General features: G+C 49.1%; 3 protein-coding genes across 7 annotated transcripts; all 3 read left to right on the top strand.

The window, feature by feature from the left end:
* The first annotated feature begins 1,883 nt into the window (after positions 1-1,883).
* On the top strand, positions 1,884-6,097 carry seta (SET nuclear proto-oncogene a). The gene is made up of 8 exons (XM_080004497.1): positions 1,884-2,107; positions 3,116-3,173; positions 3,343-3,485; positions 3,591-3,694; positions 3,785-3,898; positions 4,264-4,434; positions 4,853-4,981; positions 5,212-6,097. The coding sequence occupies exons 1-8, from the start codon at positions 2,035-2,037 to the stop codon at positions 5,233-5,235; spliced, it is 816 nt and encodes a 271-aa protein (XP_079860623.1). The 5' UTR covers positions 1,884-2,034; the 3' UTR covers positions 5,236-6,097.
* Positions 6,098-6,195: 98 nt separating this feature from the next.
* Positions 6,196-21,528, top strand: LOC307232483 (outer dense fiber protein 2-like). 5 transcript variants are annotated; one of them, XM_080003508.1, is made up of 19 exons: positions 6,196-6,473; positions 7,630-8,059; positions 9,393-9,533; positions 9,708-9,767; positions 10,434-10,531; positions 11,168-11,300; positions 11,522-11,653; positions 13,783-13,857; positions 14,070-14,141; positions 14,480-14,596; positions 14,934-15,131; positions 15,668-15,777; positions 15,860-15,995; positions 16,150-16,260; positions 17,347-17,616; positions 17,765-17,865; positions 18,117-18,279; positions 20,349-20,474; positions 20,859-21,528. In XM_080003508.1, exons 2-19 carry the CDS (start codon positions 7,961-7,963, stop codon positions 21,003-21,005), a joined length of 2,289 nt encoding a protein of 762 aa, XP_079859634.1. In that variant the 5' UTR covers positions 6,196-6,473; positions 7,630-7,960; the 3' UTR covers positions 21,006-21,528. The 5 variants fall into 5 exon arrangements, with proteins under 5 accessions (XP_079859634.1, XP_079859637.1, XP_079859635.1 ...); XM_080003511.1 differs by having other exon boundaries at positions 6,196-7,353; positions 10,440-10,531; positions 11,195-11,300; XM_080003509.1 differs by having other exon boundaries at positions 6,196-7,353; positions 10,440-10,531.
* Positions 21,529-22,636: 1,108 nt separating this feature from the next.
* LOC307232651 (eukaryotic translation initiation factor 4 gamma 1-like) lies at positions 22,637-24,955 on the top strand (the record flags this gene model as incomplete). The annotated part of the gene is made up of 1 exon (XM_080003752.1): positions 22,637-24,955. The coding sequence occupies one exon, from the start codon at positions 22,637-22,639 to the stop codon at positions 24,953-24,955; it is 2,319 nt and encodes a 772-aa protein (XP_079859878.1).
* Between the last annotated feature and the right edge of the window lie 520 nt (positions 24,956-25,475).

Below are 25,475 nucleotides of genomic sequence, written 5' to 3'. Positions count from 1 at the left end.
CTTTGTGTTTTAGGAATCAGTTAGTTTCAGTTAGTTGCTAGGTAGGAATTAGGTTTGATATTATGTTCGGTTTAGTAACTACTGTGCGTTGCAAAGACATTTCACTGCTTATATGTATGAAATATGTATATGTATGAAAGTATGTACATGTATGAAAGTATGTATATGTATGAAAGTATGTACATGTATGAAAGTATGTACATGTATGAAAGTATGTACATGTATGAAAATATGTATATGTATGAAAGTATGTACATGTATGAAAATATGTATATGTATGAAAGTATGTACATGTATGAAAATATGTACATGTATGAAAGTATGTTTATGTATGAAAGTATGTACATGTATGAAAGTATGTACATGTATGAAAGTATGTTTATGTATGAAAGTATGTACATGTATGAAAATATGTACATGTATGAAAGTATGTTTATGTATGAAAGTATGTAAATGTATGAAAGTATGTACATGTATGAAAGTATGTTTATGTATGAAAGTATGTACATGTATGAAAGTATGTATATGTATGAAAGTATGTACATGTATGAAAGTATGTATATGTATGAAAGTATGTATGTAAGTATGTAGATGTATGCAAGTATGTACATGTATGAAAGTATGTACGTGTATGAAAGTATGTTTACGTATGAAAATATGTACATGTATGAAAGTATGTACACGTATGAAAGTATGTACATGTATGAAAGTATGTACATGTTGAAAGTATGTACATCTATGAAAGTATGTATATGTATGAAAGTATGTTTACGTATGAAAATATGTACATGTATGAAAGTATGTACACGTATGAAAGTATGTACATGTATGAAAGTATGTACATGTTGAAAGTATGTACATCTATGAAAGTATGTACATGTATGAAAGTATGTATATGTATGAAAGTATGTTTACGTATGAAAATATGTACATGTATGAAAGTATATATATGTATGAAAGTATGTACATGTATGTGACGAATAAACCTCTTGATCTTGACTATATATACACACTCCTATATTGTACACACTCACACAGTGTGTGCACTTTATTATGACATATGTTCTATTTATGTGTAAATGTTTGACTTTGATGGTGATTGTGTCACTTTTGGTGCTAATTCACACTGAGCTTCATTCCGCGTCTTTTTGTTTTTTTCGAAGTGCGACTCCGCGCCGCCGCCGGCGCCGCTCGTCCGGCCGCGTCCCGTCCGCGCGTCCATCTCTCTGGCGGCGTCAAGTCCCGTTAAAAGCCTCCGTGTCGCCCCCGTCCCCGGTGCGCGGTGCGCGGTGCGGGGGGGGGCGCCGGAGAAGGCCGCTCTGCGTCGGGGAAGGAGACCTACTTTGAGAGGCGGAGCTCTTTGTGCTCCGTGCGGCGCGGGCGGTGCCACGGTTTGCGGATTCGGTTCCCCGCGACTCACTCGGGGCAAATGAGTCGTTCGATCCGTTCTCCCGGTTCGCGCGGCGCGGCGCGGCCTCCTTCTAGTTCCGTCGCGGCCCGTTTCATCGTGGCGTGCGAGCGCAACGCGCGGACCCCGAGAACCGTCGAGCCCGGATGAGCCGAGCGGGGGGCGTGCGCAGCGGCAATCGCGAAAGAAGTTCATTTATGTGATAACTGTTTATTTGGGTGGGGTGTGACGGTGTAAAGCGCCCCCCCCCCCCTCCTCTCCTCCGCCCGTTGCCGCCCCCCACCCCCACCCCCCGCGCCTCGGCACTTCCATTCCGTTCGACGTGGTTATCACGCGGCTGTGCGCTCACAATCCGCCCGCTCGGTCGAGCCGTCGTCTGGGCGACTCAGTTTCCACGGCGCGTTCCATACGAACGGGCCGTTTGCGAAGCCCGCGCGGCGGAGCGGAGTCTTCCCGCTGCATTGTGTCACTCGGAGCACGCTGCGTGTGTGTGGGGCTCTGCACGCCGATCCGCCGCTTAAAGCTCACCGCGCTGCCTGGGGAACGCACCGACCTCCGAGAGGCACCGCATCCCGCTCCGAATCTCTCAGCTTTGCGAGGAAAAAACAGCGACAAAAAACACAAACATGTCGGCTTCGGCGGCCAAAGTGAGTAAAAAGGAGCTCAACTCGAACCACGACGGAGCGGACGAGACCTCCGGTAAGGCACGACGGCCTCCCGCTCTCCGCCATTTTCACCCTCTGTCCTGCTTCTCTTTCCAGGTACCGCCGGGCCGTGCGCCGGCTGCGAATGGGTGCGCGCTGGCCGCGCTTTGTTCCGGGCCCGACCCCGCGGTGCTCCCGGGGCGGATAGCGGCGCTTCGAATGCGCAGAGCGCGTCTCGGCTCGCCGCGGGTCGGCTGGCTCGCGGCGCGGCGGAGCCGACGCCGTTCGCCGCGGTGCCGCCGAGGCCGCGCTAGTTTAGCCGTGTTAGCTTAGCCGCGCTAGCCTAGCCGCGTTAGCAGCAGCAGCATGGCCGGGCACCTCGACGGCCAGCGGGCCGAACGTGGGCTCTGGGAACCCCCGCGCCGCGCTTATCTTCGGTTACAACAAAAGCAAGAGGATTTTGTTTGGTAATTTGTGGTTTTCTGATTAGAAGCGGATTACGAGCGAGTTTAGTCGTTTTTATTCTGCCATTCATTAGCCGTTAGCTTAGCCGTGTTGTTGCGTTATCAAACGCAGCGACGTCGTTGCTTTTATGTGGCGGATCCCGCCACGAATTAAGCGAAGCCGCTTGTTTGTGTGATTTTACAGTCACAGCGGTTTCCCACTTGGGTGTTTTAGTTTGTAGCGTGTCGCGTTGGGGGCCGGTTTGCTGGCTGTGCTTAGTGAGTTTAGTGAGTTTCTGGGGGGGATGCTGAAGCGCTGCGGTCCCACATTCAAACCCCGCGGCCTCCCGCAGCAGCAGCAGCCGGAAGCCCGGTGCGTCCGGCTCAGCCTGGATACGCACCGGCTGGCGCGCCGGGACTCTCAATTATTTAGCTCCATTGTAGTTTCTCATGGAGAATCATCAATTTGAATTAAAAATATAAATACCAGCTCCTACTGCTGGGGAATTTAAATTTCACACACGGGTCTAGTGATGGTTGGCGTCAAGTCGCTTAAAATGTAGGTTGTTTACGATGTGATCATGTCATAATAGTAAAAAAATATTTATTTTATTTGACAGAAAAAGAGCAACAGGAAGCTATTGAACACATCGATGAAGTTCAAAATGAAATTGACAGGTAAGTTCTATATATTTAAGGTTTTACGCTGTTTAAATTTGTTTCTGTACAACAGTGCACCAACCCTTTAGACAAATTCCACGTATATAATATGTATCTGTAAAGAAATAACTTCCCACGGCGACGCGGGCTCATACGTTCCTTGAATGTGTTTGTTTGTCCCCCTCAGGTTGAACGAGCAGGCCAGCGAGGAGATCCTTAAAGTAGAACAGAAATACAACAAACTCCGCCAGCCGTTCTTTCAGAAGAGGTCAGAACTGATCGCCAAAATCCCAAACTTCTGGGTCACCACGTTTGTCAACCATCCACAAGGTGAGGAGTCCTGATTGACGCGTGTGGAGATGCATTCATTACATACGTTGAGTTGGCTGTTGGCGCTCAGGCTGGGAGTATTAAAACAAAGGTGTCTGCTTGCAGTATCTGCTCTACTGGGTGAGGAGGATGAAGAAGCGCTTCATTACCTGAGTCGGGTGGAGGTGACGGAGTTTGAAGACATCAAGTCGGGCTACAGAATAGATTTTGTAAGTAGACTGGACTGTGGAGGCGTCGGGCGGTCGCCGCCTTTCTCCCGCTGTGTGTTAACGGCCGCCTTCTCTTTGTGTGCGTTTCAGTATTTCGATGAAAATCCGTACTTTGAAAACAAAGTCCTTTCCAAAGAGTTCCATCTGAACGAGAGCGGAGACCCGTCTTCAAAGTCGACCGAAATCAAATGGAAATCAGGAAAGGTACGCACAACACCTGATGCACCGAAATGAACTCTGATGCAGATTTATGTTTGACGTGTTTTTATTTACAATAGACAACTGGATGTATTGTAATCATGTGTATGGAAAATATTGCACGTGTGCATTTGTTTGCAATAACATTTCATCCTGTTTTCTTAACTTATTTTGTGTTTTATTTGATGCTGCCGCTCACACACACAACTCTCCACTTAACAGCATTAAATAAAAGTAAAGTTGTGTAGCGTTGTGTGTACCGTGGATAAACATCACCGAGGCTTCAGATGAACTTGATAACTATTAGAATGTGGCCGCGAGACAGAAGCATGTTGACACACGTGTGTGTGTGTGTGTGTGTGTGTGTGTAGGACCTGACCAAACGCTCCAGCCAGACGCAGAACAAAGCTGGGAGGAAGAGGCAGCATGAGGAGCCCGAGAGCTTCTTCACCTGGTTCACCGACCACGCAGACGCCGGCGCCGACGAGCTGGGGGAGGTCATCAAGGACGACATCTGGCCCAACCCGCTGCAGTACTACCTGGTAACTGCTCGCGTCACCGCTCACGTCCACTTTTCAGACGAAGGGCAAACATGTCCAGATTGAAATTTTACGTTGTATTTGAGAATTCATCATGGGATCTTTAATTCCTTGATACGGACATCAGATTAAATAATTTTTGTTGATTTGTGTCTTCTCTGGTACATCTGGACGACTTTCCTAAAGTTTGTTTAATTTCTTACTTGGCAAGTTTTACGTTCAGGTTTTGTCAATTCCTTTAACTTGAGAGCCTTGATGCAATTCAACTATTTGAACTCGTCTTCATTTAACTATTTTATGATCGAAGACTTATTTATTTTAATTTTAATTTGTCCTCTTGGTTAAATGGTGAACACCGTGAATTAGTCCTTAGATTTGAACAGGGAGCCCTAGAAGGTAAACGACTGAATGGTTGTTGTAGGTTCCGGACATGGACGACGAGGGCGAGGGCGAAGATGATGACGAGGACGAGGAGGGTCTGGAGGACATTGATGAGGAAGGAGATGAGGATGGGGAGGAAGATGAAGATGACGATGGAGAAGATGGAGAGGTATGGCTGCCGTAGTGTAAACTAAGGTTTTAATCAGCTCAGATGCATCGAAGGCCTTGAAGTATTGAATTGTGGAGTGTGAAGTAGCATGAACAAGTAAATTGGCTGTTCTTTGTAAACATTCAGTCTGTACTGTTTTATATGTTCAGCATTTAAAGATATGCAAGTTGTATTAAATGATTACTGAAGTCGTGCTTTCTGTTTATAACATTTATTTTATTTTTCTTTAGGATGATGACGGAGAAGATGACTAAGAAATATTATCTACCGAGACCCTCAACCTTCTCTTCCCTTTTTTTTTTTTTTTTTCCCCACCCATGATCGGGAGCAAAGTTTTCGTTTTTTCTTAATTTTATTTTAATGTGTGCGTGTGTGCTTCATTCTCCACTCTGAAGCCTCTCACCTGTCGGTGCCATGTTACGTTCTTGTTTAACTCATCTAAAGCCAATGGCACTTTGCCCTGAATTGTGAGTACCATCCCTAAACAAAAAAAAAAAAAATCATCTCAAAAATAATAAAAAAAAAAAAATGTACAAAAATAGATTCAGCACGGCATCCTGAGTAGAATTTAAAAACTACCATTTCCTCCTGTTAAGGTTGTGTGGTTAAATAACTAAAGCCATGGTGTCGTGACCTAGCGCTAGCAGACCTCCAGATTTTGTTTTTGTTTTTTATTATATATGATTTTCTTCTGCTGGGGACTCGATCCCTTTATAAAAACTGTTATTTTTCCCCTACGTGGTTGAGTACCAGCCTCATTCCTCCACTTGTAATGTTTTTTGGTTGAGCTGGGGTGGGACAAGGGCGTATGACGGGCTTATCAGGGAAAGTGGTTATTTTCACACCATTTCTATGGGATTTTTTTTTTCTTCATTGTATTGTTTTACAGATATCCTTAAGATTTGAATGACATTTTTAATAAAGAGAATAAAATGAGAAAAAAAAATAAAACAAGCTTGTAAATTTTGGCCCCCACCGCTTCATGGGAAAACTGACCTGTTAAAACTCATGGGATCCACATTAAGTCACCCTTTTCTTTTCCGCTGGGGGGAAAACAGAAACTGTTTTAAAATTGAGGTGTACAACTTGCTTTGTTACAATAAAACTTACTGTGTATACACGTGTGGGACTGCCCTTCAAAGTAAGAGTCCATACGCGTGGGACTGCCCTTCAAAGTAAGAGTCCACACGCGTGGGACGGCTTTGAACGTTGAGGTTTTCTTTGATCGGTAACGCATCGATCCGTGATCAGAGCCGCGGGCGTCCGAGCGGGTTCCTCAAACGTGGTTCGGGGGACGGCGTCCGGCCCCACGCTCACCCTGAAGGGCTCGTTATCAACCTTTTGAATGTGACAAAAACTTTAAGGCCGCCCGGGGTCGCGTCAGTCTTCCTGGGCGTCACCGCGAACCCCGCCGGTGAGAGCTGGACGCGGACCCTCCCGTTCCCCCACGCCCAGACACGACTGGGCGTGGGGGCTGCCACACCGCCGCCCGGTAAGCAGCCGGTTCTCCGGGTCCGCGCGGGCTGCGGCGCCGCTGTTCGGGGTGGCGGCGACCGCATCACACCCGCACGGGGCAGGAACCACGTGGCCCGCTGCCCCGTATCACTGCGCCACGTCTCGGGCGGTTGGAACGTGTCGAACAACGGTTAAACTGAGACCGATCGTCCGGTTGTACGACGATTATGGAGCCAAATCGGTATGACGTCGACGCGACGGTCTCGGTTAAACCGGAAAATCGGGCATTTAATATGAACTGACGACGTTGTGTGAACGTAGGTGACCGCGAGAAAACATAACAGGAAGTGGCGAAGGGAACCGGAAGTACATTACGTTCCCACTGAAAAACATTTGTACAAGCGCGATAACAAAACATGCATATATAACAATAACAACAAAACGCATCGATATTCTGTGGTTTTATCTTAAACACGAGCATCGCTGTCTGCGTTTACATTTTTCCACCGTTGTACTGTGCTGCGTTCCTTTGTCGTCGTGGCGACGTGCCAAAAAGTGATCGTCCGCCAAAAAAGTCATTTCAGCATCTACTTCGTCACCGAAACGTTATTTATGCATCAGCATGACCTGGTTTCATTCACGAGGGTGATATCTTAAAGGTCATAGCCCACCCAGTCCTTTTCACCTTAAAAAAAGCCTTCACAGGGCCAAAACAGTAACACGGGTTTACCCCTTGCCAAATAGTGATTGCAGCGCCTACCTTGCGACTGAAAGGTTGTTTATGACTCAAAACGACCTGGGTTCACTCATAGCGGTGATGTTTGACCGATCATAGGCGATCACTCGTGTTGACAACTTCCAGCCCAATCCCCCAACGACCAGCAGCAACAGACCGAGACACCTGACCTCACAGTAAGGTGAGTCTCACTCAGGTGGAGGTGAGCGAAGTTCCTGTTGGACTCACCTCGACACGAGCCACTCGGGGGGGGGCTTAGTGTCACGTCACCACGGGGGGCTTTAGCTTGTCGAATTCACGACCCTTTGCCAAACGATCCGGACTGTCCGGCGCGTTAAAGTTGTTTATGTTTTAATGCTTGTATGGGCTGCGCTGCACTGCGCCCCATCGATCATATATAATATATGGATGAACCCGGCGGAAATGAACCCGCTCTGATTCCGCTTCTGAATTTCAGATTTGGATGGATACCGGGAACTACTCACTCTGAATTACACATCTCCGAGGTCCAATGGAACGCAGCGTTGGCTGTTGAACGTCGCCGCTGGCAACGCCCGGCGTCCAATCACAGAGCGAGCCGATACGAACGGACCAATCGGGACGCGTTTTAGTCCACGCACGTGACGTCACAACCCAAACAAAGCGCCCGCACAAATGGCGCTGGTTGTTGTCCGTGGAGACGCGTCGCCGTGGGTTCCGTCAAACTAATGCCCGCGTTCCAGCCGCGCCGACCGGGCTGAGCTCCCTCCCGCCCGCCCGCCCCGGGTCCCCGTGTCCCGGGATACAGGATGAAAGCGGAGGGTTCCCCGGCGCCCGTCCACCTCCACGTGGCGGAGACGGCCTCGGTGCACGTCCACCTGATGAAGAGTCCCAAATCACAGCACAAGGTGCGGTCACCATCTCTCCGCGGTCCCGGGGGATCCAGGGGTGTCAAACATAAGGGCCGCGGGCCGTAGGGGGCCCGGTGTGCACAGCACAGTACCCACCCAGAGCAGATCTACATGCTCAACGTTTGGATTGTTGATACAGAACTTTACTGGTTTACTGATTGTTGTGAGGCTCATTGCTTATTTGTTCTGGTGTGTGCTACTGCTAACTTCCCTCCAGGTATGAATAAAGTATCTTATCTCATCTTGTCTTATCTATCTGGTGCCGTGCCGTTGTTCAGAAACCCCACTAGTCCGAAAAATGTCCAACTGGACAGGGACGACACCCTAACCCGAACCCATCATTACACCTAACCCTTCTCTAACATTACACCTAAACTTATCATTTCTAACCTGACCTTTTTCAAGACTTTTGGGGTTTTGGGATAATGGGCGCTCCCCATCTATCCAGCTGACTGGGAAAAGAAAGAAAATGGTTAAACAAAAAAAAGTGATTAGTTCGGTTCTTATCTATACATTTACAATCAGTATAGATGGAGCTGAATTAGTTGCAGTTAAGTTGAGGTCTCAGAAGTACTCAGACCTTACACGTACTATACTATATAAAAGTATCAAGGTATTACATATATATGTTGGTGGTGGATACAGTATGTGCATTAGGGGGTGGGCGATACTGAAAAATTTGATTTCAATCCGATACCAAGTAATATAGGGAACAATTATCTATATCTGTTTCATTTATCACTTAAATTTTTGAATGTAATTATACTAAACCTCATAATTTCCAGAATTACTATACAGACACATATATTTCAATTTAATTTGTATGATATAATATAAATCAAAAACTTTCTTCTCCGTTCAGAATAGCTGGGCTCTTAATATTATTACCAAAGCAAGATGTTTCTGGATCCCATTCAACAAATACCTTTATAGGGTTTGTATTCATTTACAAAATAAAAGGCAGGGCTGTGAGACGGGAGGCGGCTCCCATCCTTCACAGAGGCTGGATCATAGAAGCGAGGGAAGGATCTGCCGCTCGCCGTGCAAACAGGGACGGCACCGAGCCGCCGCCAGTCACCAGGCGTAGACGAGAATGGAAAAAAACGGCCGTTTCACTTAATTTGGAGAGAGAAGCTGATCCCTCTCTGGCACCGATCCCATTGAGATGAGAATCCATCTTCGACGCCAGCTGTAGTCGTGGTGGTGTTGGTACTTTCGGTATCGCGCCGCCCGCCCCCCAACGTGCACGGACGCTTTAACCAACCGAAATCTGCCTGGCTCTACGCAGCATCTTACCTGTTGTGTGTCGCCCCCCCCCCCCCCCCCCCAGGCGTCTCAGATGAGGAGAAGCGATGTGTCGGGGAGGGAGGAGCGGGCGAGTCACCACTCCCCGGTCGGGTCCAAGTCCCGCACCCCGTGGCGTCCCCCGGGCCGCACCCCCGCCTGGGCGGAGTCGGGCTCCTACAAGCAGGTCACTGATCCCAGTTCAGACGCTACGTCCGCTCGCACTGCTGCTCCTCTACCGCCCGGCGCCAGGGGGAGCGGCGCCGAGGGGCCGCTTGATTGTTCAGCCACGTTCAAGTTGTGGCTCCAGGAGTCCTACTTAAATATCTGTCTGTTCCTCGTTCCCTCTCTCCACCCCCAGGATGCGGAGGAGAGGCAGGGCCGCTCTCAGACGCGCAGCAGCAAACCCAACAGAATGAAGGTACGAAGCACACATTCACCACTCACCAAACGGTTCCCACAGCGTTCTGTGTCCAGTTTGAGCCTTTTCCAGCGAAGCTCAATGTGTGGAAGAGTGATGGTGGAGCTCTTTGGGTTTGCTCATTTCACACCTGCACGACGGGCACCCTGTACAGCAAACGGAGTCCGTGGCCATTGCTAAGCAAGAGAACTACAACGGGAGCAGAACCTCAGTTGGAAAGAATCTCCTCATTAAAAATGTGACTTCAGGACAGCTTTAAGTGAAAAGGAAATGCTGCACATGACCAGCGGCGTAACTATCGACGGTGCAACCAGTGCAGCTGCACCGGGGCCGCTAGGGGCCCATCCCATCGACGCACCAGCGATGGGGTGGCCGCGAACTGTGCGTACTTGTAGGCTATTTTATTTTACACCATTCGTCTTTGATCGAAATAAAAGAAGCGCCGTGCGTAATAGACGGTGCAGAATGGACACTCTTACCCCGCGCGGGGAGAAAAGAAACGTAAGCAATAAGAATAACAATAAGGAGACCACACTCGCACACCTGACGCTTTTCCGGGAAGCAGTTTGAAAAGCTCTGGAATGAGCCGCCTTCTGCCTGAGTCGTGCACCAAACTGGGACTCTTGCTGCCGTCGGGTGTTTACGTCTCCGTTGCTTGTTTTCGAGGCGCAGTCCAAGCGGCAGCAGCGCTCGCAGGCGGACTGGACGTGCCGCGCCCTGCAGAACCAGGACCTGGAAGCATCGGAACCCCAGGACGAGCCAGAGTAAGTCTTTCGGTAGAGGGAGAGAGACGGTGAAGCCTCTTCCAAACTAAGTGGGAAATAGATAAATAGATGGATTGATGCTGTATTCATCCCACGGAGGGGAAATTGCAGTAAAGCAATAAAAGAGAAAATTAAAAAAATATATATAAAAATGAACTAAAAGAAAAAATTGACACTATAAAATAACTAATGAAATAAGGCTTATAATGAACTTGAAAGATGAACCTCGTGATTAAAAAATAAAATGGTTATGTACGAGAAACCTAATGATTAAACATTACATTTAAGCCTTGAAATGGACAAAAAAAACCATTTGTAAAGTGTAAACAGTAATCATAATGTTGGCAATAAACCTCAAAAAATGAACATTAAACATACACCTCTGTATCCACCAAGTCACATTCTGGCAGTGAAAGGGTTTCAGTTTGTGTGTGGTGGTGGTGGTGTGTTCGTAAGCTGCTCGTGAGAACCAGAACCAGAGCAGCTACTGGTTGTTATCGGAGCAGCTGCAGGATTGTGGCTTTTTCTTTTTCTTCGGCTCTTTTACACAAGAACCAAACAAAGAGTTGAAGGAAAGTTTTTGGGGACGCACTGCATGGCCGTGCGTAAGACGGCCGATTTGAACCCGTGTTTCAGGGCTGATTCGGGGGATTCTCCGCGCAGGGAAACCGATCTGCTGCTCAGGGCTCTGGTGGAAGCTGAGATCGACGGCGTCGCGGTGGTCAACCAGCTGACGGCGCTGAGAGAAACCATGGACGGCCTGACCAAGGTGAGGCTCGGCCGCCACGTGCCGCTGGAGGACCGCTTCACTCTCTTTTATCCTTGTTAACATGGCTGACGAAGACACCAACACTCGCAATGCATTTTCCCTCTTTCTACTGTACCACCTAGCTGTTTTACAAAGTCATGTCTTCATAGGTATTTTGTTAACTGGAGTGGATGAGTTAAGCGATGCAGGACAAATGACAGAGTGAGGATGTCTCTTCGTAGGGTGGGAGACTATCCAAGATGGACACCGCTTCAATGGGCCGCCACCAGGAGGCGCTGTTGGACAAGATGGCGCTGTTCGATAGCACCAACCGCAGCCTGCGCGAGATGCTGAGGGAGTTTCGGGACAGCGCGGTGAGCCGTGGCCTCAGGCCGGATTCTAGAAGGTTCTCTCAGAGTAAAGGCCTCTGCAGGTCAAACATCTGAAGGCAACAAAAGGTTAATTTGTAGAAGTAGTGTTGATACACGCACCATGGCGTCTTCAGAGCTTAAAGGCGTCGTCACGGTGCAGGAGGAGGAGACAAGCTCTCTGAAGGCTCCTTATCCTCGCTTCCTCCATCAAAAACCATCTTTTCCCATTAGGTGGGATAAGAGAAGGTTTACGAACAGGCTGCCATGGGAGTCAAAATCGAGGACCACTCAACTCTTACGTCACCCTGGGTAACTGTCCTGTCACCGTTCCTTCCCGGTTCCACCGAGGAGGTGGCCTGGTCTGTTTGAGGGTCTCTCTGGATGGTGCAACCACAACCACCTGCAGCTCAATATCGGGAAGACGAAGGATCCCGTTCAGGTGGAGGTGATGGGTTCCTCCGGTTCCTCTGAGTGTAGAACAACAATAAACTGGACCGGACCCACCACACAGAGGACAGGCTGTTCTTCCTGAGGTGGCTCGGGTGCAGGTGTTCTGCTGGGAGCCGGTGCCCTCTTCTTTGCCGCAGTGTGCTGAGGAGGGGGAGGAAGGTGAAGAAGGCCAGCTCTGCTGTTGGACTTGAACTGGACAGTCTGGAGGTCGAGGGACGACGTTCAGCACCAGCCCAGGGAACCCCCCTCATCCTCTGTGAGGTGCACGACGGAACGCCACCAGACTGAGACCAGTGGTTAAAGGGGAAAACTGGTGGAAAACTCACTTTTTCGCTGCGCATCCATTTGGGTTTCTGATGGTTCTATTAACACACAAACTGTGAAGTTTGTTGTGAGCAGCCTTTGTCAGAAAACCTGTCAACAACCCGATCAGATTTTTGATCTCTTAGTCACTGGGCCCACATTGGAATTAGAACTGCACCCCATCGGTGTGACTCCACCCACAGCTTAGGCGCCTGGGTCCGGTGACTCAGAGCTAAGCTAAGAGCTAAGCACGGGAAGTGATCTGTTGTTGGCTGCAGAGACCAGCAAAAATCTTTTAAAAGAAAAAGGAATTGATACCAGTCGTCCGTGACAAAACTGCAGAGAATGGAAATGTAAGTATGTAAAAAATAGATAGGTAGATGGACTGTAGGCTGCGGCGCACGATCCACTGTACGTTTCTCCAAACAAAAACAATAAAGATAGTGTTTTTATTGTAGATGTCCCCCTGCCACAAACCACCTGAGTGGTTTTTCTCGGGGCTCTTTGACACAGGGACACGGGCAGAGTGGGGCAAGATGTAACAAGCCGGGAGCAGATGGAATCTTGTCAAGACACGAGGCTCTACACACACACACACACACACACACACACACACGATTTACCTGTTGCTCGTTGATTGCTCTTATGAGCAACAGGCGTACAGTCACCCCTGATCCCGGGCCCAATTAGCTAGACCCAAGACAGGTGTCGCTGCTTAAACCGCACCACCCAAACACCACAATGTATTTATTTTCTTTATTTTTCAACATTTACATTAAATAAAAAATCCTGCATACCCCTGGAAGCGGTGTCAGCGACGAAAAGTCGGAACAAACTTTTAAATGAGGTCTTGTAGATCTAATATTAGTGAAGATTCAGCAGCCAGAGTGATTATTACTCAGATGTGTTCAGAAACAGATTTTGGTGAACTGATGAGGTGAAATCAGTGAAACAACGCCACCCGGAGTCAAGCTCAAACCCCGTTGGCTCACAGAACTCGAGGCCTCAGGAGGGAGGCGCCATCTCACAGAAACAGAGCGTCCTGGAGCAGGATGGTTTGGAGGCATGTTAGAATGCATAACCTAAGGGGTATTTTCAGCAAAAACATGTTTTGGGGACCTCAGAGACCTATATGAACGCGTTGAAACAGAGCATCATAGGTTCCTTTAATATCAACTGTTATCTGCACACTGATAACACCACATGAACCTGGAATTATACCTTGCATATTAGACTTTGTCACACTTTCCACGTCCGTCAGTCATCTGGAACTGAAAGCGTCCGGCAACCTGGTCCCGTCACTTCTGTGTTGCGTTGCCTCTCCAGGAAGTGTTGATTTTCCTCCTCATCTCCGTGTCATTGTGTTTCTGAATGACAAGGGAGAGACTGTGCTGTCGGCAGAACGGAGGGATGAGCTGAGGACGAGGCTGTGTCAGGTGGAAGCAGAGAACACGGTGCGTACCGAGCGGCTTCGCTGCCGCTTCCCCGAAGAGACTCTTCGGGCCATTTGGCGTAAAATCCTCACTTAAGTTGCCATTCGTGTTTGCAATTGATTTCAAACACAATTCCAGGAAGCTGAGAAATAGTTAAACGCCAACAAGCTGACGACTTTTGGGAGACTCTGCATCGCTTAGGATCATAAATAAGATGTTTCTCTCTGTTGCAGCGGCTTCTGGCCAAACTCACCATCAAGGAGAAAGAGGCAATGAAGCTGACGGAGCATCTGGATCTTGAAAAGGTTCAAAATGAATTTGGTCGTATAATGTGTGATTTCCCGGCTGTAAGACACAGTTAAAGGTGGTATGAGCGCGTCCACAAAAAGACCAATGTGCTTCAGGTCAGGCCTTTGAAGTTGCTGTTGACTTATTTGAGCCGATCAGACCATGAGCGTGGATCAGTTTATGCAGTTTGATCTGAAGCTGCCTGAACATTCAGTCTGACGTGTCTGCGTGGAAGAGCTTGATCTGCAGAACAACAAAGTGATAGAACGTTGCCTCAGCTGGATATTTTACCCTTTTCATGTGAACAAATCAAAGATAATAAGAAATATTCATGTTTCTATGTCACAAATCCCAGGACAACATTCAGACGACAGAGGAGCTTTCCAGGATCCTGGAGTCGACCCGGGAACATCTGGAGTCGGAGCTCGTCAGGAAGGAGGAAAGAAACGAGCAACAGGCTGCGCAGATCCAGGTCAGAGAGAGCAGCCAGCGATGCATCGTGGCTTCTGATCCAGTCAAATTAGGAGATTTGAATTGTGGGTGTTTAGGTGGAGCTGAGCGACAAATCAATATCATCCTTGGTTGGCTTTCAGTTGTCCATATTGTCATGAAATGAACTTGATAATGAAATGCAATATGGTACTGTGACACCATGTTATGTTTTACAAGTAGATATGATTCTTACTATTTGGGGTCTTCGTGTTTGAGGGAGTTAAAAAAAACAAAACAAACTGAACATGCAGGTCATTATGATCAACCTGGGACTTCGACTACTTAAGCAGATGTCATCCCATTCTGTCCGCCCCCAGCGGCTGCAGCGCAGCCTGGAGCTCCAGCAGGAGGAGCTGCAGGCGCAGCAGGAGGAGGTGGAGGTCCTGAGGAGGCGACGCCAGGAGGACAGGGAGCGGCGAGACATGGAGGCCATCACCTGGTCCACCCAGCAGGCCCAGCAGGCCCAGCGGGCCGAGGACACCTGCAGGCAGCTCTCTGCTCAGCTGGAGGACATGGTGAGCTCCCAGAAAATACATATTTTTATTTGAAATATGAACAATATTTTTATATGGATTGATTTTGAAGAAATTGTAGTCATCCGTTAACGGGCCGCAGATTGACCTCCACCGTCATACTGGTTTAATATTGAACAAAATAGAAATAGATCAGAGAGAAAAAACCTTTCACAAAGAAGAGAATGACACAATACACTCTTCTGTTTACTTTTGTCTCAAAGATAAAATGTTTTGATCTTTTGTTGTATTATAATCTAATGTAATAGAATGTAGAACCTTACCAGAAACACTGGGTGTTTGATGGGTGGATGGAAGGATGGATGGATGATGGATGGATGGATGGGTGGCTGGCTGGATGGATGGATGGATGGGTGGATGGATGATGGGTGGATGGATGATGGGTGGATGGATGGATGGATAATGGGTGGATGGATGGATGGGTGGATGGATAGGTACTTTATTCATCCAGAGAAAAACGTAGAGCTGAGTGATGTCGTGAAGTTGGCGTGACGCCTCCCATGTGGGCGTGTCCCCAGGAGTTCCAGTTGGCGGCGGCGCTCTCCTCCAGTAAGGACTGGTCCGTTCGATTCCACCGGGAGAAAGCTGCGCGGACGCAGGTGGAGGAGGAGGCCTCTGCTCTCAAACAGTGAGTCCCCGCCCAAAATATCCCACAGGGGAAACACACCCGGTGTGGATGGACTAACCCGGTGTGTGGTGTCCCATGACAGCCAGGTGGAGGAGCTGCAGGCCCAGCTGTGTGCGGCGGAGGAGAAGACGCGCACTGAGTGGGAGGAGCTGACGGAGCAGGCGCTGGGTCTGAGCAGGGAGTGCAGCTCCACCCAACTGGAGAACCAGACGCTCAAGGTAGAGACTCCACCACATAAACATTTAACCCTTGACTCATTTGTTTGTGGGAAACACACCTCGTCAGTCCAGTGGGAATGATATGGATGCGTTGTGAGTGTATCAGGGTGTGGTATGTTGACCTCCTCCGCCGGGACCTCCATCTTCCCCCAAGGCCTCCATCCGGTCGGCAGAGGAGACGCTCCGGGATCTCCAGTCGGAAGCGGCTCAGATGAAGACGCTTGTCAGAACGCAGGAGATCCGCGTGGAAAAGTACAAGTCCAAGGTCTGAGTCAGTTAGAAAACTGTAATATTGATCAACCGTTTGGAAGTAATGCGTCATAAATATAGGTGCAGCGGATCACAAAACGCAGGGTTGGGATCCTATCACGGTTTTGAGTCACGGATCGTTGGGTCATCATAAAAAAAAAAGGGGGGGGGGGACTAATAACTTTGCTTTCCATTTATTCTGTAAAACACTTAAAGTAAGGAATTTTTACCCATGATCTGAAATGAAAACAACATTCAATATGTTTAAATCTTAAAATATTCAATGTTCAATTCTTAAATTAAAGTGTAATATGAGTCACACATGATTCCTTCCTCCTCTAAACATGGTGGCGAATGACAAAATGTGTGATAGAGCTGTAGTCAATTCCAACAAGTACCCAGTGTCGTTCAATGACTCAGGTTTATAACAAACTAAACTGAATGTAAATCGGTTCGGAATGAAGCGAGTTCCAGTGGCTTCTGTAGAGAAGTCTGCGTCTCTCAACACACGCGGTTTGTTTACCAGCGGCTCTTGAGCGTTCCAACATGGCGGACGAGCAGACGCATGGCGGTGACTTTTGCTTGACGTCATGTGGTAAAGTAGCAGCAACACAGCGACGTAGCGTCAACCAATCACTGCTTGAGAGTAAAACACAGCAGCATCTGTCTTTATCCTCTTTTCACTGCGACTATGCAGCACATTTATGGAATTATGACTTTAAAAAGTAACAGCGACAGTAAAACTATTTCACTATGACGGTTCAGTATTGTAACTGATCCACGGTTCACATGCGAGCCGAACAGCGGGGGGCGACCCGTACAGATCACAGATCATCTACGCTGCGTTTCACCACTACTCATAAATAAATACTTCATTATCACAAAATAATTACAATATTTAATAAAATGGATGACATCTTTTCCATGAAATTTACAAAACACTACAATGTTTTGTAAATTTCAGATTGTGTATAAAATGTCGACATGTCGCTGTAGAATCGTATTGTCACCGGTGGAATCAGGCTATTTGGTCGTATTAAGACCTCATCTTAAAAGGCTGCGGATGGGCTGCTCCAAGGCCCTGACGGGTTTCTCCGCGCAGGTCCAGCAGGCTCGCCGGGACTCTGAGGAGTGCTGTGTGCGGCTGGAGGAGGCGCAGCGGGAGGCGCGGGAGGCCAAGGCCCGGCTGGAGCGGGAGCTAGAGGGCGGGCAGCTGAGCAGCAGCCTGCTGGCCCGCATCCAGGAGCTGGAGCAGCGGGCGGAGCAGCTGAGGAGGGCGGAGCGGCAGCTGGAGGAGGCTGAGGATGCGGCCAAGGTGGAGGAGAGGCGGAGCCGCGAGCAGAAAGCCGCCCTCCTAGAGGTCCAACACAGAGTGAGCACTTGGAACCAAACCTCTTGATCCATTCTTGGTTATAAAATGATTTGGCTCATGTAACAACCGATTTGCCCCCTAAGGGAACAGAAATAGAAATGATTGTTGGATTAAGTTCTGACTGGATGTTGATTCGGGTTCTCTGCAGGTGGAGCAGCAGGCCGGGCAGCTGGAGACATTACAGCAGAAGAACTTTCACCTGCAGGAAGACAATAATCTCCTCAAAGGGAAAATGGAGAGCTTAGAAAGGTTACAACGCCGCATCTCACATCATTACAACACGGTTAAAGATGGAGGTTGTGACTGAGTGGAGGAACCGGATGCGCTGAACTGTTCTGGATACATGCAAGTGTGACCTTTAGCAAATGGAGTAAAGTTCATTTGTTGAAGGTCACGCTGCGTCTTTTAAAACAACTCGGCAGAAATGCACCACACAGCTTGACTTCCAGCACGGCTCTGTTCTTCCTTGTACAAATGGTCGATGTCTGCTGTTTCTACAGGAAACTGGAGGAGCTGAACCGGGAGAACAGGGACTTGGTGGAGGTCGTCTCCAACAAGGAGGCCACGGCCCGCAGCGCACGGCAGCGTCTGGAGGAGCGGAGTGGCGAGTGTGAAGTTCTGTCCAGGAAGCTGGAGCAGACGCTGGAGGACGCCAAGAAGCAGGTCCGACGCCCCCCGGGGCTGCAGCGCTCTCTAGTGGTGCGACGATGGTGGTCTCAGTACTGCTCTTGCCCTGCTCCAGTCCCATGCAACTCAGTGAAGGCCAAGCTTCAATTGCTTTCTCCCACTCCTGCGTTCATATGTGCTATGTCATGTGTTTGATTTCTCCATGTTTGACTCTGCAGAGATGTCAAAAGAGCTAAAAGCCACTTTGTCATGTATTCTTACATAAAACAATAGTTAGCCTGCTCTAACTCAAGGGTTGGGTTCGACTCTGACACAGGGTATCCATACCTTAAACAAACAAAAATGTCCAACAAAACAAAAAAGGTCCCCTTCCCCAGGGACCCGGTTCCCCGGAACAGCACAGTCCATGGCCACCCTCCCGCAGGGCAACCAAACAGACTACCCCCTCCTCCCTTCTGGAACACGAGGTCTAGGGCTGCTGTGCTGGCTGGTGGAGGTGCACTCGGGCTTGGCTGTTGCAGGGGGCTGCTTGGAGGGGGGGCCTGGCTGCAGTGGCTGCCGGCTGGAGCGGCTAGCTGCTGGCAGTTACCCGTGGTGGCTGCTGGGGCTGCTTCTCACCCGGTCCTCCGCTGGACATCCTGGGTGTGGCTTCTGCCAGTTGTGAGAGGGCCGGTGCCGTGGCCGCCCGTTGACCTGCCGGTGGCTCCGGTGCGTCTTCCGACGGCCCCTTCCCGTGCCGGAGAGTCTCAGAGTCCCAGTTCCCGGCGCCGTTGTGGCAGATCGGCCTGCCACCTGAGTGGCGTCTTCAGGACTCTCCGTCACAGAGACAAAGGCAATGATGTTAAAAAATACCAGTTTAATTGTAGAGAGTGGGCAAGATGACACAAGCCCCGAGCAGGTGGACAGCATGTCATGACAAGGACTCCTCTCCTGTGTGGGTGGGGATGGGGGTTTTACCTGTTGCTTATCTGTTGTTCTCCCCATCCTGTCACGTGGCTGGGCGTCCTTCCCAGGGGTGTGCCAAGAGCCAGGACCCGGTTGGCAGGGATCGTGGCTGGGGCCGTCAACAAACGTGTTCTGCGGCGCACAGAATCCACCCTTTGACGAATTAACCATCTGTGGACAGCGCGCATGTGAAGCAGACCCAGCAGCACGACTGCTGACATCAGTCCTAACAGACGCATAATGGTCACTGCCGTTACCGTCCACAGAGGGCAGCCGTGTTTTACCGCCACTACAATAGCATTCTGGCAAGGCGCTCTACAGATAAATGGCCAGGTATTCCACCCACTGTCTGGGAAAGAGACTGCTCTTCTCCTAGTTGGCGGCGAAACCAGGTGGTAGAGGTGCGACACCAGTGACTTGGTGTGTTTGTTCTCGCCAACTCTGGGGGGTGAGACAGCACAAGAGTATTGTGTAAATAGAACAATATTCTCATACCTTCACTTCAAAGTGGATTCAGTGCTGTCCCCACACACTTTGAGGCCCCCCGAGGGGCGGAGCTGCTCGATGAGCTTGGTGAAACCTCCTCCTCATACTCATCCACAGGAACCCATCTGAGTTAAGGTGGATGAGCCGGGGGGGGGGTTGCCAACTCCACTGCTTCAGTGCCAACCCACCTGCTCCAAACAGGATAGTAGCCTCCTCCAGAGGGACGCCGTCATTAAAGAAAAGATGAACGAGAGGGTGTTCGGGTTCACCCTCGGGCAGGGTTGTGCAAGCTGCACAGGCCCCAGGTCTTTAGCTCCCTGTTTGGCTGGAGAGAGCCCAGGCGTTCCAATCAATGGACGCGCCGGTCCACCGGCGACAAAGATGCCGGGCATCCCTCACACCGCCGCCCAAGGGAGCCTGGCCCTGTGGTGGGACGCTAACCTCGCTTTCTTCAGATCTTCGTGGTACTTCTTAGTCTTCGCTCTTCAGTGAGTTGACGCTGATGAAAATGGGAAGAGGAGCAGCGGGCGCGGGGCCACAGCTGACAGGCTGAGGGGTAAATTCAAATTTTCAGTAAGCGTTCGGGGAAGGCCAATAAGCTAGAGGGCGGAGCCTATGTGAAATAGAACACCTGTCCTTGATTTTCAATTCACTTCCTGTGTTTTTGCCGCCAGGTGGATGAGAGTGTTCAACGAGCTTTGGCCAAAGAAAGAGCTTCGCAGTCGAAGGCCTTGGACCTGCAGAGCCAGCTGAGCTGCGCCAAGAATGATCTGGTACAGCTACGGCAAACCAAGGAAGAGGTACGAAGCTGGGAGGTTAAGGGTGAAGTTTCAGGTCTTTACCTCCAAAACTAAGAGCTTCATAAACTGCTTTGTGCAAGGTCACTGAATGACCAATTACAGCTTAGAGCACAATCTGGATAAAATAAAGTTAATCTATTTCATTTAACTCTATTGTGTTCCATACTATTCAGTTGCATTTTATCCAATTCTGTTACTCTACTCTGTTCTATTCCATTCTATTGAACTGTAAAGGACTCAACTTGGATCCCGATTTTGCTTGGTTTATTTGGTTCGGGTTGTGATGAGCTAGTGCTCCCTCTGGTGGTAAAGCAAACCACACCGCCCCGATCCGTTTAACGGGTGGAATCTCACTTTGCAATGTGTTTGTCTGCTTGGACCCAGATGGAGCGACGCTACCAGTTCCAGCTGAGGAACATCAAGGAGCGACTGGAACAGGCAGACTCCACCAACCGCACCCTGCACAACTACGTGCACTTCCTCAAAACCACGTACGGAAACGTGTTCGGCGACTCCCTACTTGCAAGCTAGCAGAGGAGTTTGTGTATCTGCACTTTCTGTTTACAAAGAATTTGGCAATAAAGTAAAAAAAAAACAATGATGAAAATCTAGCTGCTGAACAGAGCTGGATGGTTCATCATTTTTTACCGTTTACCATATCTCAGCTGTCCATTTCTCAATATGAAGTCTGAAATATTAGATCGGTTATATTTAAAAACCTAGCGTTTTAGTCCGATATTCTTTCCTGAAGTCCCCCCTGGGAATGAATGAAGTTTTATCTTATATTATCCTGAAATTCCATGTAATTAACCAGTCTTGAATATGGGATTTTGAATTTATAAAAAATGTTGTGAACATTCACATTTGTGCTTAAAATCTATTGTGATGTTTTTTATACAGTTCGCAGCTTTGAATTTGAAAACAATAATCATTTTTTTATTTTAATTTTTCTCAGGCTGATTTTTAACATGGTTTGTTTTGACTGCAGAACTTATGGCTGTGATATTACAAAGCTCTTTTAGAAGAAGTTTGCTGTGTAAATTGAAATTATTTGGTTGCGATCCTCTGTTCTGATGTATTTCTTTGTTGTGAAATAAGATTAAAATGTAATTTTTATTGGAATTCTCATGTATTGTGTACTCAAATGACCAATGGTATTCACGTCTTACTTGGCACCAAATACTACGGAAACCCTGAAGGTAAGCAAAACAGAAAGAAACTGCATCCAAATTCTGGCATCAGTTCAGTTGTGACATCGCATGATGACGGGCGGGAGTGTTGGGAATTCCCCTAATATCTATGACGTGTTTCCATGGCAACATATGGGATTCTGAGGTCGTATATAAAGCATTTATTTCTCACATCTACGTCAGATGAACTTGAATGCAGGAGAGAACTTCTAGTGAACAAGGTATGAACATTCTTGTCTAGAGAATGTTTATGCTTATGTAAATAACTTAATAACAGCGTGCAGCACTGCCTTAATGCTATATACAGTGTACACTATCAGGTACACCTGTACAATCCAACGTAATCCAATACAACTCTGCCATGAATTCTACTTTTCTGAAGTTTCTAATGTTCAGTTTTTGTTGAAAGGATGGGAAATGTGTAAATTTAATTACACTGAGATCATAGTTAAATGTGTTGTACTGAACTACATTATAATGATTTTTTGATAATTTTGTCCTCTCTATTGACATGCATGAGGAGGGACAGAACATTAGAAACACCTCTGAATATAATGCAGCTCAGTACACCACCACCACCACCACCACCTATGATCCCCTATGACCACCAACACCTCTATGACTGTAAAATCAACCCTGAACGTTGAGGAAACAAAGAAAAATTTACACCTGAGCTGGTGTATTATTACATGAGAATGTAAGTGTACATAAAGTGCACACTAAGTGTGTGATATAATTGTCATCTGATGATTAAATGATAATATAAGAAGATAATCTCATCATAAATGGTGCGGTTAATGAGAGTAACAGTTGGATTTAGTTGCTATAGTGACAAACAAGGGAGGGCACACAGATTCATAGAAGGCTTGTAATCATCTCAGTCTAAAATCTGATAATAGTATATAATACAATCTCATAAATGATTCTGATGATATTGACCCAGTAATATACTGTATAATATAATTTGTCAGCATGTCGCTCAACGACGAGGTGCAGCTCAACAAGGCGGAGAAGGCCTGGAAGCCCTCCGTGAAGAAGGTTGTGCGCGGACGGGCGCTGGAGGAAGGCGAGGAGGAGAACGACCCCGAGCAGCTCAAGACCCAGGAGCTGTTCAGGCGCGTGCGCAGCATCCTGAACAAGCTCACGCCGCAGATGTTCCAGCAGCTGATGAAGCAGGTGACGGAGCTGACCATCGACACAGAGGAGAGGCTGAAGGGAGTCATAGACCTCATCTTCGAGAAGGCCATCTCCGAGCCCAACTTCTCCGTGGCCTACGCGAACATGTGCCACTGCCTCATGGGGCTCAAAGTCCCCACAGCAGACCAACATGGAGTCACTGTGAATTTCCGCAGGCTGCTGCTGAACTGCTGCCAGAAGGAGTTTGAGAAGGACAAGGACGCCGACGAGATCCTCGAGAAGAAGCAGAAGGAGCTGGACGCCGCCTCGGGGGAGGAGGAGAAGCAACGACTCAAAGACGAACTCGAGGAGGCCAAGGACAAGCGGCGGCGCTCGCTAGGCAACATCAAGTTTATTGGGGAGTTGTTCAAGCTGAAGATGCTGACGGAGTTCATCATGCACGACTGCGTGGTCAAGCTGCTGAAGAACCACGACGAGGAGTCACTGGAGTGCCTGTGTCGGCTTCTCTCCACCATCGGCAAGGATCTGGACTTTGTGAAGGTCAAGTCTCGCATGGACCATTACTTCAACCAGATGGAGAAGATCGTCAAGGAGAGGAAGACCACTTCCAGGATTCGCTTCATGCTCCAGGACGTGCTGGACCTCCGACGGAACACCTGGGTCCCCAGGCGAGGAGACCAGGGTCCCAAAACCATCGACCAGATCCACAAAGAGGCCGAGATGGAGGAGCACAGGCAGCTGATGAAAGTCCAGCAGGCCCTCAACTCAAAAAAGGAGTCTAGCGGGGGCCCAGGGCGCAGAATGGGAGGTGGCGGGAGTCCCGGCGGCCATGGGGGCCCCCACCCACCGTGCCGGGGTGGCATGCCCCAGGACGAGGGCTGGAAAACGGTGCCCATCTCCATCAAGAACAGACCCATCGACACCTCGCGCCTCAGCAAGATCACAAAGACTTCAGCTCTTGACCTTGACAACCTGCTGCTTGTGCCCGGCGGTGGAAAAGGCACGTTGCGCTGCTGGGGAAGGGGTTGCAGCAGCGGAACCAAGCCTGCAGGTCCAGGCTCAGAGCCAGGTGGTCGTCCAGCCACCGGCACCCTGAACATACTCTCGGCCAGTAAGCCGCCCCCCTCTTCCTCCTCTGAACACTCTATGGACTATGGTAGATGGGTGCCTCCCAGACCCAACAGTTTGGGCCTCGAGCGCTTGGCCCGCAGCCTCGACTGGTGGGACGACAGAGAGCGGCACAGGCCGGGGACCACAAAGCGCAGCCTCGATTGCGAGAAGGAAGGGCTGAGCTGGGAAACAGAACCACGCGGCACCGCCGACACCGTCCAGGTGTCCGAGATAGAGAGGGATAGAGGCAGCGGAGACCGAGCCAGGAACAAAGAAAACCTTGGCCAGCCGTCGGCTCCCACGCCCCCACCTGCCCAGACCCCCGCCAAGCCCACCTTGACCGAGCAGGAGCTGGATAAGAAGTCCATCGCCATCATCGAGGAGTACCTCCACATCAACGACATGAAGGAGGCCATGCAGTGCGTTCAGGAGATGAACAGCACCCAGCTGCTCTGTGTGTTCGTACGGAACGGCCTGGAGTTCACGCTGGAGCGTAGCACCGTCGCCAGGGAGCACATGGGGCGGCTGCTGCAGCAGCTCATCAAGGCCGGAACGCTGAGCACACAGCAGTACCACAAAGGGCTTCAGGAGATCTTGGAGATGGCGGAGGACATGGCCATTGACATCCCCCACTTCTGGCTGTACCTGGCGGAGCTCATCGCCCCCATGCTCCACGAGGGAGGAATCCCTATGGGACAGCTCCTCAGGGAGATCTCCAAGCCGTTGATCCCGCTGGGCAAAGCTGGAGTCCTGTTGGTCCACATCCTCACTGTCCTCTGCAAAGGAATGAGCCACACAAAAGTTGGTGCCATGTGGAGGGAGGCGGGTCTCAGCTGGAAAGACTTCCTGCTACAAGACGTGGACGTCAACAACTTTGTGATGGAAAAAAATGTGGAGTTCACGCTGGGCAAGGAGTGGGGGAGGGACGGCAAGAAGGAGCCTCGGCCGGAGAGACCAATGGGGGACAAGGCCCACGACGAGAGGATCCTCGACTGGGTCGGGGCCAAGCTGGATGGGTCCCCCCTCCCCGATGGCACCCGATAGTAAATAACCAGCTGAGAAAACGACTCGCCGTTGTGCTGGCGGAGACCGAGCTCTCACGTTTTCTGACATTTTGTGATGCAAAATGCAGACACACGCACTACAACGGCCACCGCAGAGGAGTTTTTGGCATTCACCACCACCACCACCACCACCACCCCCTGCCCTAATAAATGCATTATTTGGAAAAAATATATATTTATAAAAGTTGATGACTGATTGGGTGCAGAAAAGAACACTAAAGAGGAAGCACATGTGCTTGCATGCGTTCAGATGGAACGCATGATCCCGACTGTACTCAAACCCAAACTCAGTGCTCACAGTAATGGGAACAGCATCATGGATGTCATGTAAAAAAATGTGTTTGTATTATCCTGATAAAAATGCAAAGCACTGCGTTTATGACATGTACAGTAAAGCTTTTTATTTCTTTTATCATTTCACCGAATTCTTCTGAATCTGTCGGAGGCAGAAAAGAGCAGGACGTAAAGACGCTCGGAACTGGGGGCGACGACCCATCGTG

The sequence above is a fragment of the Zeus faber genome (assembly GCF_960531495.2).
Source record: "Zeus faber genome assembly, chromosome: 7".
NCBI lineage: Eukaryota > Metazoa > Chordata > Actinopteri > Zeiformes > Zeidae > Zeus > Zeus faber.
The sequence above is the reverse complement of the archived record's forward strand: the minus strand, read 5'-3'. Positions and strand labels throughout refer to the sequence as shown.

Coding starts and splice junctions, on each gene's coding strand:
- seta (XM_080004497.1), top strand. CDS start 2,035: ATGTCGGCTTCGGCGGCCAAAGTGAGTAAAAAGGAGCTCAACTCGAAC. Junction 3,174..3,342: donor GTTCAAAATGAAATTGACAG/GTAAGTTCTATA, acceptor TGTCCCCCTCAG/GTTGAACGAGCAGGCCAGCG. Junction 4,435..4,852: donor ACCCGCTGCAGTACTACCTG/GTAACTGCTCGC, acceptor TGGTTGTTGTAG/GTTCCGGACATGGACGACGA.
- LOC307232483 (XM_080003508.1), top strand. CDS start 7,961: ATGAAAGCGGAGGGTTCCCCGGCGCCCGTCCACCTCCACGTGGCGGAG. Junction 14,142..14,479: donor AGCATCTGGATCTTGAAAAG/GTTCAAAATGAA, acceptor CACAAATCCCAG/GACAACATTCAGACGACAGA. Junction 18,280..20,348: donor TGGAGGACGCCAAGAAGCAG/GTCCGACGCCCC, acceptor TTTTGCCGCCAG/GTGGATGAGAGTGTTCAACG.